Raw genomic sequence first — 12,537 nt, forward strand, 5'->3', positions numbered from 1 at the left:
TTCAGACAGAGGTTTGTTTGCAATATTGCGGGAATCTTACAACATTCTGTATGGAAAGGCCAGAACCAACTGTTACTGCAATATGGGGTAAGACAGTGTTCCATCTCAGACCTAGTAATACTGTATTACTGCAATATTGCTGAAATCATAAAAAGTTTATTATCTACAAAATAAGAAATTGCTTTGTTCATCGAACCTTAAAAAATTTTTTAAAGAATTATTGGTTGCACATTTTAACCAGACTGTAAAGTATTAAGGCCTTTGCAGGGAATATATCCTCCGTGCAAAATTTAGGCATATAAATCTGCTGTGCATTTTGGAAAATAATGCTTGATTTCTGCACAGATTTTGCCGAAAATTATTCTTTGATCTAGTAATCTATGACAAATTTATATATGCAATAGTTACAATTTTGCGCACCTACAGTATTTTCCTAGTGATTTACCACCCAAATTTGAGCTAGTTTTTGAGGTATCATATGTGCAATTAAATTACTTTACAGCATGGCAGAATAAGTTTGGTCATCACTTTCATTTGCACTGATTTTCCTATCCCTAATTGATCCTCCGATTTTTTGTGTCTCGTGCAAAAAGCTCAACACTGTGGAGGTTTTATATCGCAATGAATATTTCGTTGCTAGTCCAGTCTATGAATGCACAAAACAAACTTAACAAATCTCACTCTACAGATGCTGGTAAACGAATGAAGCCTAGACCTTCCTAGGCAAGGCCGAGAAAGACAATGGTTATGAGATGACAAGGTGATTGGCTTTTAAAGGAACTGAAAAATAAGGCAGTAGAGAGGTTTTGCATACGAATGCATACAGCATGTACAGCGTGATGTATACGTCATAATTTATGACATCATACGCCGGTTTGCTATCTGCATATCTCGCTCACTACATGTAATTTTGGATATCTAGTACGATTTTCGTTTTGTTTTTTTTTTCACATTTTACAGTAAGTTTAAAAAATAAATGTATCTTTAAATACATACATGCCATTTTTGTGACTTTTGAAGGTCTACAGTAAGTTACGATTTTGGGGTATTAAAAAATGTTGGTGCTTGGTGGTGTCAGGATTTTCCTGTAGGCCTAGGCCTAGCTTTTATACTGTAGTAGCCAGGCATTTTTGGGTGACAAAATAATCAACTCTTCTGGGCCACAAGGGAAGGATTATTCGGCTACCACTTCCAATTTCCAAAACCTTACATATCGAAACTTTAGGCCATGCTAAAATCTGATATTGAGAAGCATGATGAGAGAAGAAAACGAAATAGCCTAGGCTACATAGGCCGCCCTTCTCTAAATTTCGCTGTCACTGCAAAAAGCACAGCATGGCTACACACCGTTACAGATAGCTAAACGTATGTGTACACATATTCGTTCACATGCGAAACCTCTCTAATGTTGAAATAATTTGTAATAATGTTTACAGTACATTTTAATCTATTAAATAAATGCTCTAACTAGGAGGTTAGGCATAGGCCTACCTAATAAACTTTATCAACTACAATCAATTTATCCATCTTCTTCGTACTTGCAAAGAGCTGCTTGAAGAGTGTCAGTGCACGTACTAGTACTAACAAATCATTCTCAATACCTGCATCAAATGAACACGCACAGTTAATGTGCTTGTATTTTTCACTGAGCAATCGGTCACCACAAGCAGAACTGATATGATTATTTTATATGTATAGCAACCCTCTACAACCAACAAGTTTGATTAAAGGACCATAAAAAAGTATGGACTTCACAACTGACTTATAAATCAATTATACACTTAGTCATGTAATTTTGTACACTAGGAAATGGAAGCCTTAGGAGCCATTATTGCGAAGAACTGTGTGAAGAGTGTCGGTGCGCGTACTACTAACAAATCATTCTCATACGTGCAGCTAATGCAACCATTTGATTTATGATTACAAGCAACAGCTCTACAACCAGCAGTTATAGAAAAGGTGATTGACATCACAACTGACTTATAAAGCAACTATAGTAATTTCTTACACTTTAGGATATAGAAGACTTAGGAGCCATTATTTCCTGAAAAAATTGCCTGAAGCCCACAGTGCTAAGGCAATTTTTTCAGGAAATAATGGTTTTCGTTTCCGTTGCTGAGCCCAGACATCCACCAAATAAGAGAGCGTAATGGGAGGAGGGCCCGTAATTTGCCCAGCACCATTCAGAAAGTGTCCAGGGGTTGAAGCCCTCAGAAGCTCCAGTTCTATCAATATAATAAAGTAAATTATAATGTATAAAAACTTCAAAAGGCCAATGGTTGAACCTTGAAATGTACTCCACAATATGTTTACAGTACATATTCAGACTGCCTACAGTACAGTACTATTAACTGTCACAATTTGTTTCCTATTTAATTGATAATCTCTAAACTATAGAAGGCCTCTCAAAACACTTCGTATGATTAGTCTGAATGGAAATGTAAATCAAATCAATCTATGAATCATTAAAATGTATACGTTTTTATAAAAACTATCTTTTATGCTATCTTCATTACATTTTAGACAATTTAATAAACACCACTTTCAACTCTGCTCAATGCATTAGCATAGCTCTTTGTGGTTTGTTGACAAAACCATACCCACTTGGTTGAAATGTGATGATGTCATCTTTGGTAACTAATTCGGTCTATAGTACAGTATGTAATTTCTGTATTAAAAAAGATTATGATCTACGGTATCAATAGGCTTATTGAGATCAAGAAATAATACACATAATTAAAATCAATTTTCAATGCTTTTGTAGTAGACACTACCAGTGAGAATGAAATTACTTAAACCAGATTGATTTCTACATAGGCTATAAAACTCATTTTATAATTCATAACATCTTTTAAATGCACTGGGGAGGGGTAAAGGCCTATGCTCTTTGTCCCTGCTGGTGACATTATTTTCTCTCTCTGTTATTATATCTGTGATCGTTTGAATTAGGCATCTAACTACATGAACCCCTGTACCCAAACCCCAACACAGATTCTGCCCCTAGACCACACAGGGTGCCTCCATCAGCACCTATGCCCCCACTTCTGAGGCCCTGTTCAAATACCTTCAATAAAAAGTTGATGTTACAACACCTTTGTAAAGTGACATTTATTTGGAATAATAACACATACGGAACCAGAAACAAAAAAGCAAGACGCTGCGAAATTGGTGATTTTATTGTTTTTGTCATCGTTGCTTGAAGTGTGATAAAATTGTCAACAGAAAAGAAGAAGGAAGATAATTGTTCGGAGGTTATGGATCATTATAAATCATTGAATCGACATACTGTAGTGTATTATTTTATATTTTTAGTGTACGATATCATGTAAGGTACAGTAGGGCAAAACATCACTTCTGTAACTATTGTTATCAATCAATATTATCTAATGTACAGTATTAATACAGGTAGTTGTAGTTGCTCTAGCAGAGTGACATTTGGAATTTAGAATCCTGTTGTCATTTTTTATAGGCCTTGGCTCATTCTGGTACTGATACTGGTATGGGCATTTATAATGTGCCTCTTCCTTGTGGTTATAAAGCGCAGTTCCTTTCCCTGGTCACTGGGTCCACGTGCTAAGTGTTGCTGCTGGTAATCAGTGCAGGAGCAGGCAACCCCACCAGGTACCCATTTATACTCCTGAGTGGAGAGAAGCAATGCAGATAAAGTGTCTTGCTCAGGACACAAGTGAAATGCACAGCGAGAGATTGAAACCCCGACCTCAAGGTTAGGAAAGCTGCGCCAAACCGCTTTATTCCCAGTCATTCCTCAACAATCCCCATAAAGAAGGAACTTCCACAAATACATAGGGGGTTTAGAAAGGAAATTTTATGAAATGGCATTTTCAGACCTAAATTTAATTATAATTTTCCTTTTATTTCTCCATTATTTAGGGGACAGGGGTCTGGTTAGCCCCTCCCCCTCCCCTTCTTGAATCCATCACTGGCTTAAAAAGTAGTCTATTCAAACATTACACAAATATTTTAGAATCCTTGGTAAAATATGTGTCTCCTCCCCAAACCCCTAGTCAGTCAAAAATGTAAACCCTAGTTCTTTTGCCTTGTCATAGGGTCTCATGTAAAGTATGTACTCACTGCAAAAGAGAAATGTTCCAAATGTTTTTTGCGAATCTGCATTAAGCTCAAACTTAACTTTACTGTATGAAAAACGCAAGAATATTATTTTAAACATTAAGGCCAAATAAAAAAAAATACTAGTTTCTCATCTCCACACATCCAGGAGTCGACTGTTCTATTATTTTTCGAGGGGTGTTCTCATGTATGCGAAAGAATAGGCAATTTGTCGGTTTATCCACTCATAGACTACCAACATCACCATTGATTTGTGTATTTTCTTTGCCTCACCAAATTTAAAAAAAAATTTATTTTATTTTACAAAAGGTACAAAAAACTCACAACAGTAAAATTCCTCTCTCGATCATTCATGGTTGGGGGATACACATGGTATGAATCATGTCCAGTGCTTCTTTTATTTGCTTTCAGTGTGTCTACTTGGTAAAACTGAGAAAGTAGTAACTGTTTCCCATCAACCATCTTGGATTTGCCATCTTGGAGTAAAAAAAAAAAAAAAAAAAAAATCCCTCATTCTACTTTTTTTCAAAATACAGGGTATTAGGACGAGAAACTACTTTTTTTAAAAACTTGATACTTTATAACATTCTATTGGCAATCTTTGGCATTTGTGAATTAAAAAAAGTTTTTTACCTCTCAGAAATCGTTACCTTTTGCCAAAGCTTGTGCAGCCTGCCTTAATCTCAACAGCATGTTGATACTGTTTCCAGTTTGTAGGAATCTAATTTCATTCTTCAGAAGTTCAGTGGAAACCAAAGCAGTAAGTATTGATTTTTTATTGACAGCATCTTGTATTTCCAATAAACGGTGTATGTGTGATGTTTTTAAGTACTGTAGACAGGAATTATACATGCAGAATGTGTCACCATACAAGCCACGCCCCCTAGGCTGAACACGTTGTATTTAGCAACTACCGTAGCAGTTTGATCTCAATTTTTGTTTTTTAATAATAACATAGAGGGCGCTCTATTTTGTGATTTTTACATGGAGGGTGCTACATTCAAATTTCTTTTTTATTTTTATCTCACGCATTGCAAAGTTGGCAGGTATATACATTATAGGAACAAGATGAATTTCTTCAACCCATGATCTTTTCATTTATTTTGTCTTTCTCTACAGTGTTGTAAACGAAGTGTTCGTCGATTGCTGGACAAAAACCTAGTTTTTCATAAGACATTGGCTTACGTCATTATCCTCTTTACTCTCGGCCACATCAACGCACATTACTTTAACTTTGAAAACTTATTCAATTCCCGCGTACACCCAGAGACAGATATTCAGAAGTTTTTTGCCTTATGAACAACCAGATACATGGGTTAATCCTGTACAGAACCCCTCTGAGGTAGGTGGATATCATAATGTTGCTAATGGAAACATGTGGCTAGTAGCATATATCTTAGGAGGAACATTGGGGGCCTATCCCTTCCTCACTTTAAAATTTGATGACCAAAAAAATTACATTCAGGTCGTTAAAATTCACTCATTTCCCTTGCAAGCACCCTCAATATTCCATTCACTCCACCTTACCTCATAAAAACCCACTTTAATCCTATGTACGCCAGTGCATGTGGCATGACTGCATTTGGCTTCCTATGGAATGGTTGTGGAATTTGTGTCCAAGGGTGCTCACACTGCTATATCCATGTGTAGTCACTGTGTCCACCTTTTTTCCTCCTCTTATGAGTATGGATACCATATGTGGTTAGATGTAAATGTTCTGTAGTAACAAGTGTGTTTGTCTCTGTGCTGAATTCACTGTTAAGAGAGAGACCAGGAATACTGTCCATGAAAATTTTGGGCTTGATTGGTCTGTAACCATTGACAATCAATAATAAATGACACATGGTTGGTCAGCAGCTTTTTATTTGTTATTAAATGTTTAAAAATAGGTCTAATTTTAGGATTACTGTACTGTCATCACTTACCCCATGTAATATGTGGCAAAGTCAAGCCAAACCAGTCACTCCTTGTTAAAATAGATTTTTAGGTATTAATACAGAGTTAAGAAGTAAAAGGAGAGCTATAAAATGGTAAAAGAATCATTTAAATCCGACATTTCTTTATGAAGTTACAGGAGTTTAAACAGACAGCGGATTAAAGAACAATATATGAGAATCAACCTTCAAAGTTAACAAAAGCATTTCTCAGGTAGAAACAATCACCAAATCGTTATAAAAATTTGTTTTAACATTGAAAATGAGGAAAATAACAGCATAGCATGATGTATGGATATATAAAAGTTAGTTTAGTGCAATAATATAGATCTCAAACATTTTGACATTCCAACATGTTTTGGCCATTATCTCTGAAACATGATTTGCGACAAATGACTAGTTTGGCTTGTCTTTGCCACATATACAGAGCTATGCTGTGGAAATTTATTGTTAGACTAAGGTGTGTGCTAAACCAGACTTAAACAAGGAAGGGATGGGGTAAGGAAAGTGGAATGAGTCTGCCGTGTTTTTTCAAGGAATAATATTTTTATATTTCCTCAAGAATGATAAACTACCATTTTGTTTGCTACAGTAAATCACAAATATAGTCACAATTTGTGTGTGGTGTTGAAAAGAATTGTAATGTGCAACTGTTTTTGTTGTCGCTTGCTACATTTTGCAGACTACGTATGGTCTAGGCGTCATTCAACAGGTCATGCAGCGTGTGGCTGGCTGGACTGGCATCTTCATCACAATGGCTCTGTTGCTTATGTATACTTCCTCAACTGAATTCATTAGGTTTGTATTATCATTTTGTCAACATTGTAAAGTCCTGTTTACATAGGCACTTTACCTGAATGTATACTCAGATACCATAGTACCTGTATTTTTTTCGAATAAACACCCTAGGGCGTTCATTGTTGAGAAGGGCTTTTGAGGGGGTGTTTATTCGAGGAGGCATTTAATTTGTTTTTGTTACATTGGATAAAGTTTATACTCAAATACAGAAAATGTAGTTCTGCTGGAGTAGAACATTAATAGAAGGTGTTGAGAATGGTGTGAATTCCATTAGATTTTTTTACGGTCATTTAGAGAGGCGTTTATTTTACATGAGACCCTAGATGGGGCGTTTATAAAAAGGGGGTGTTTGTTAATAGTGGGGCATTTATTCAAATAAGTATGGTAAGTGTAAATTGGGAAATGATTCTGCAGGAGCATCTTGATGTACAGTATTTTGAAACCCACGCCCTACCTTGTGTTTCTCTTCCCTATATGTGGGACTGCTACCCAATCTAATATATAGGGGGTTTAAACCCCCCAAAAAAGATCAAAAGGATTATCAACATCCAACAAAATCAAAACAATCCTGTTTTCACTGATTTACAAATAAATTCTTTAAAAATTCGGAAATTTGCCGACAAGGGTCCGACATGTCAGACGGTGGGCTAGATGGGGCGTTTATAAAAAAGGGGTGTTTGTTGATAGTGGGGCATTTCCTGAATAAAAAAAATCCCTGGTGGGGTTGACTGGGAAAGTTTTTATGGCTTATTGTGGTCCAAATTTTGCTATTAGAACAACAATATTAGGGATTGGCAATCAAATTAACTTTATTTGGATAGGCAAATTATAATTTTTAAAAGTTTTTGTTCCGATGACCTCGTTGTGCTGTTGGACGACAGGGGGTCCAGACACTCCCTGTCCGTGCTGGTGCCATCACTGTATGTCTTCAGGATTAGATGGACTCTGTAACTTAATCTACTACTACGAGGGTAAAATACGAGTAAGTTTAGTATGCGCAGGGAAGAACCCTGTGTGTTCATTGACCAAGGAAATGTTGTTATTAATACAGTACCTAATTAATAATAAAGTATGGTAATATAATTTACTTTCAACAGTACAATGTAATTATTTTTCTTGTGTTTGTTTTTAGGCGTTATTATTTTGAGACATTTTGGTTCACACATCACCTCTTTATCATCTACTATGGTTTCCTAATTGCCCATGGAGCTGAGTAAGTATATAGAGATCATTTCAAAGATATTAGAAAAGTAATTATTCATTTCTCATTATATTATCAAGGATTTTAGTTAATGCCCAGCTCTGCAGTTTTTATATTCAATAATTAATATAAAAAATAATATAATATATATCAGTATGTACACATCAAAATTAATTAGGGGAAAACTCTTACCACTGCAGTGGTGGATCCAATGTGGGGCTCAGCCGCCCCTCCCTAACCCTTTAACGGGATAAATAAAAAATTATATCTAAACTTAAGTCTGAGAGTGCCATAATCATAAATTTTGAAAGACTATAGTGTACAGGTTGTAGAGAATAAATTTATTTTGATTACCAAAAATTAATTTGAAATGGTGTACCAGGTTGTAGTATGTAAAATATATTTGTTATGGTATGTGTGTCACTGCGCTTGGTTTTGTTTGTTTGAACAAAAGATAGAGGAACAAAAAAAGGAAGTCTGATAGCTCCCCCAAAAACGAAACTATTAAACTACTGTACTATGATCACTTTTTTTCACAATACAATCACATCACTTAAATATTGATCTTCTTTTTATCTAAATAAGGATCTGATTTGTAATCCTAACCTTGAAACATTGCTTCCTTTATATTCAAATGGGAATTACTAAACAAAGTAAAAGGAAGTTTACCTCAATAGTTTTATAGTGAAGAGTAGCAAATTGAAAGGCAATTACATACCCAGAACTTCACAGAAAATGCTGAAGGAACTAAATATTGTGAACAATTTTTCCCCTGAAGTTGTAAAATATATTTATGTTTTCCAGCAGTGTAAAATGTTGATTTTACGGGGATTATACTGTAGTATAACAAACCATTCAACTACTACAACACTTAAATATTAAGCCTCTATTTTCCTATAAGGATTTTTCCTTCACATTGTTATTGTGAAACATATCTTATATTCAAATGGAAATTATTAAACCGCACTTAAAGGATGTTTAAATTTTACGCAAGAGTTAACAATGGCAAATGTCAAGGATATTGCATACAGGGAATTTAAAAAATGGCAAAGGAACAAAACTGTTCAGTTAATTAAGGTACTGTATATATATATTTATATCTTGCAGTGTAAAATTAATATGTTGATTTTACTGGAAATAACATATTCAATGTCATATGTTGATTATCTTAAAAGTTGCATGTGAGTTGTATGGGGCTGTATCCCTTTTGATCCTGGATTCTTTTTGCAGTGGAAACCCTTGATTCCCAGATTCTTTTAGTGTAACAATTTTTTAATGCATTTTTAAGTTTACACCTTTCTGAACAATGTTTTGTATAACTTTCTGTAATTTTTACAAAAGAATGTTTCGAAACAAATGTTCCTTAAATAATGAGCTTTCACTTGATGTATAATTCATAATTTTTGGATTTTTTTCTAGGTGAAAAGCATGTGTAAAAAAAAAAATTACTAACAATAAATAATAATAGAAAAATGCCTATAAATCATCGGCAAAAAATTGTGAAAAAATGAACAATTAGCCATTTAATAATATAAAAAAAATAGAAGCATTCACAATAGACATGGTTACTTGCCCAAAAATGCATAATTATTCATTATTGTACAATCTTTCCATTCCAATCTAGGCCTAGGCCCATACTCAACATCATCATCACCGCCGTCATCACTGCTGATAGGCATGCCAAACTATCGCACTGCAAAATTTGTCTTCATAGCTTTAAAAATCTAAATATAATTTGATTGCTCTCTCACCTGTATAATAAACATCCTGTGCAGCCATTCTGATGAAAATTTGAAATTATTTAAGTTTTCAAATCAAGATTTCAAAAAATTTTTACAAAGCACAATTTCAGTTTTTTGAAAATTTCCGAAACAAACAAGCTTGACACATGTGTACAAAAGTTTCGAAAGGTTTGGAGCCAGAATATACACAGAACAGCAATTTGAAAACAGCCTATTTTTTTGTTAGTAACTTTCAACTGCGGTTGAAGTTGGGTAGCCTCAACTTCAAATCCATTTCTACTGGAGTCGAAGTTGGGATCAAGAGGGTTAATACTACTACAGTGCATAAAGGTCCCACAAAATGACGGCATGAACGTACGCAAACACTCGCATTTGCGGGACAACATGCATGTTTGTGAAAAAGTGTGTATTTTTTACTCTGTTTTCATTGGTCAGGTAAGTTTGATTGACACCCCATAGGTTTCCACTACAGACGAACTGTATGTCCTGGCAACTGCCAGGGGGAGGTGGGGTGGTGACTAGACATTTCGCTCTACGTAGTTACCAGTGTTTATCTGTGCTCTGTGACTGGTGCACAAAGCTAGTCTTTGAAAACAAAATGCTAAATCAAAAAACAAGGAAAATAGGGGCACATAAAACCTGCAGTGTTTTTGGTTGTCGAAGTACTCAACAGAAGATAAGTGTCTGGAAAAACGAAATTAGGCTAGGCTGTTGGATCCCCCCTGCGTAAATTTGAGACATTGATAGCACTGTTTCAAAATAGATCAATAAAATGGTGTATAGTAAAGCTGTACTTACTTTTGAGGGTATTAATTGTACTTTCAGTGAAATTATACTGTAATTTGAGTTTCACTAATACCTAGGATGAATGAGCTTTTAATGTAAGTTCGGTTTCACTTTCTGTTTCACTTTAATACAGTTTCACTGTATATTTACATTTTCACTTGTACAATGTTAATTTCAGTTTCACTACAAGTTCCATTGTAAGTTAATACAGTAATGTAATATAATACAGTAATAAATAGTAATCATAATAATATGGTAATATCTATTAATATCATACTTATATTTTCTTTGTTCTGTACTGTACTCGCCTTCTATTACAAAACACATTTTTTTTAAGGATGAAGATGAATTTGTTTTGCATATGTCTTGGCAACTGTAGGAAGCGCTATAAATTTGTTTTGGTTAGTGGGGTAATTTGTGCATGCATTCTTTATGTGTGTATCCCCTCTTGGCATTGTGTCCAAACCGAATAGACCTTATTTCATTTCCTGCCGTTCTTCCATGCTTCATCTTTGTGTATTGAGACATATTTTTGTATGCCTGCTGTTGATTTAACTATGTAATACCAATTCTCATTGAAAAGACACAAATTCGTCTTCTCAGTCAGAATTTTGTCCTTTGTTTTTGTCATTTTTTTTCTTGTACTGTATCTTGATTTTTTCGTCTTGTCTGTATTCTGGCTGCACTTGCTTTGTTTTGGCTGGCCCATCACAAGATTTTAATTTAAATCTGCCTTCTTCCTATTATCTGTATATTGTATCTGATTAAAGCTACGTTCACATCGAGCCTGGAGTCTGGAGAAAAAGATCGTGAAAAACAGGTTTAGTGGTAAAAAATAGGACCATACAAAGTAAATTCGTACGATTTCCAATCCGGACTTTGGATCTGGAGCGATGGATCTAAGAGCCATTTGCAATTTTTCTTTTTCTTTTTTTCTTGGATCAATCAGCAACAAGCTTGGTTGGTTGGAATTAATCAAACGCATACATACTTAACCCGAACAACCGTGTTCCGTGCGCGATGGGAATGCAGTGTTCAAAAAGCATAACAACTCATGATTTTCTGTCTTGGCTTGATGTGAACATAGCTTAATTCAAAGGAAGAAAATAAAAGTTTCAAATGAATACGAATATTAATATTTTTTTTTTTTTTGTCATTGATGTTTTTTTTTTGTCATTGAATAAAGATGACAATTTCCATCCAATGCAGTGACTACCATCTTTGTTTTGCATTTTCTTCTCGCCGTCTGTAACATTATAAATGCTGTTTTATCATTGCAGAGGGATTGTACGCCATCAAACAAATGTTGAAGACCACAACCCAAAGAAATGTGCAGATTATCCAGATAGTTGGTCAACAATGGATGACTGTAAAAATGCACCAATGTTTGCTGGTGGTGAACTGAAGGTAATGTAGGAATGCATCATTTCATTTCAGTGAGCAGAAATATTTTAAAATTGTTTTGAACAAGTGCCCATGACAGTTATAATAATACTAAATTATACTCTTTTGTTCTTTTGTTTGCATTTTTCTACAGAGTTGGAAATGGGTGATAGCACCATTGATTATTTACTTTTTGGAACAGGTTATCAGATTTTGTCGTAGTGTTCAAACTGTTACGATCACAGAAGTAAGTGAATTGCAATTCTGAAGCTCGGTATTAATATTAGTTCTTGTGCTACAAAATTGCTGGATTCTGATGATTTAGTGTTCAAGGCATTCATATCTTATTATTGAAAAGAGAAAATGTACAGTATTCATTTGACAAATCAAATCCAAATGCTAAAATTCTAATTAGGACATTAGAATTGGTAAATATATCTTGCATTCATATGAGAAGTTATATGATTAAGATATGTTCAGTTGATAATCATGTGACCTGTTGGTAGTTATCAAATTACTAACATACTTTTCATTTCTCCCAATAAGCCAATTCGTAGTTAGAAGTGTGCATGCTCGTATAAAGATCTGTCGACATATAAACACC

General features: G+C 34.7%; 2 protein-coding genes across 2 annotated transcripts in view; both read left to right on the top strand.

The window, feature by feature from the left end:
• LOC117112941 (cytochrome b-245 heavy chain-like) overlaps nucleotides 1–5,373 on the top strand; it is a gene marked incomplete at its 3' end in the record, with an annotated part of 6,357 nt that extends 984 nt beyond the window's left edge. Inside the window, exons 2-3 of the mRNA XM_033256163.1 lie at nucleotides 4,730–4,849; nucleotides 5,209–5,373. Coding sequence (XP_033112054.1) covers nucleotides 4,730–4,849; nucleotides 5,209–5,373 — 285 coding nt within the window. The remainder of the gene's footprint in view (nucleotides 1–4,729; nucleotides 4,850–5,208) is intronic.
• Nucleotides 5,374–5,376: 3 nt separating this feature from the next.
• On the top strand, nucleotides 5,377–12,466 carry LOC117112604 (cytochrome b-245 heavy chain-like). The gene is made up of 5 exons (XM_033255713.1): nucleotides 5,377–5,431; nucleotides 6,706–6,821; nucleotides 7,954–8,034; nucleotides 11,831–11,957; nucleotides 12,088–12,466. The coding sequence occupies exons 2-5, from the start codon at nucleotides 6,739–6,741 to the stop codon at nucleotides 12,199–12,201; spliced, it is 405 nt and encodes a 134-aa protein (XP_033111604.1). The 5' UTR covers nucleotides 5,377–5,431; nucleotides 6,706–6,738; the 3' UTR covers nucleotides 12,202–12,466.
• The last annotated feature ends 71 nt before the right edge of the window (nucleotides 12,467–12,537 follow it).

This window comes from Anneissia japonica, unplaced genomic scaffold, assembly GCF_011630105.1.
Source record: "Anneissia japonica isolate Jap-2015-1 unplaced genomic scaffold, ASM1163010v1 scaffold284795_len787576_cov167, whole genome shotgun sequence".
Lineage (NCBI taxonomy): Eukaryota > Metazoa > Echinodermata > Crinoidea > Comatulida > Comatulidae > Anneissia > Anneissia japonica.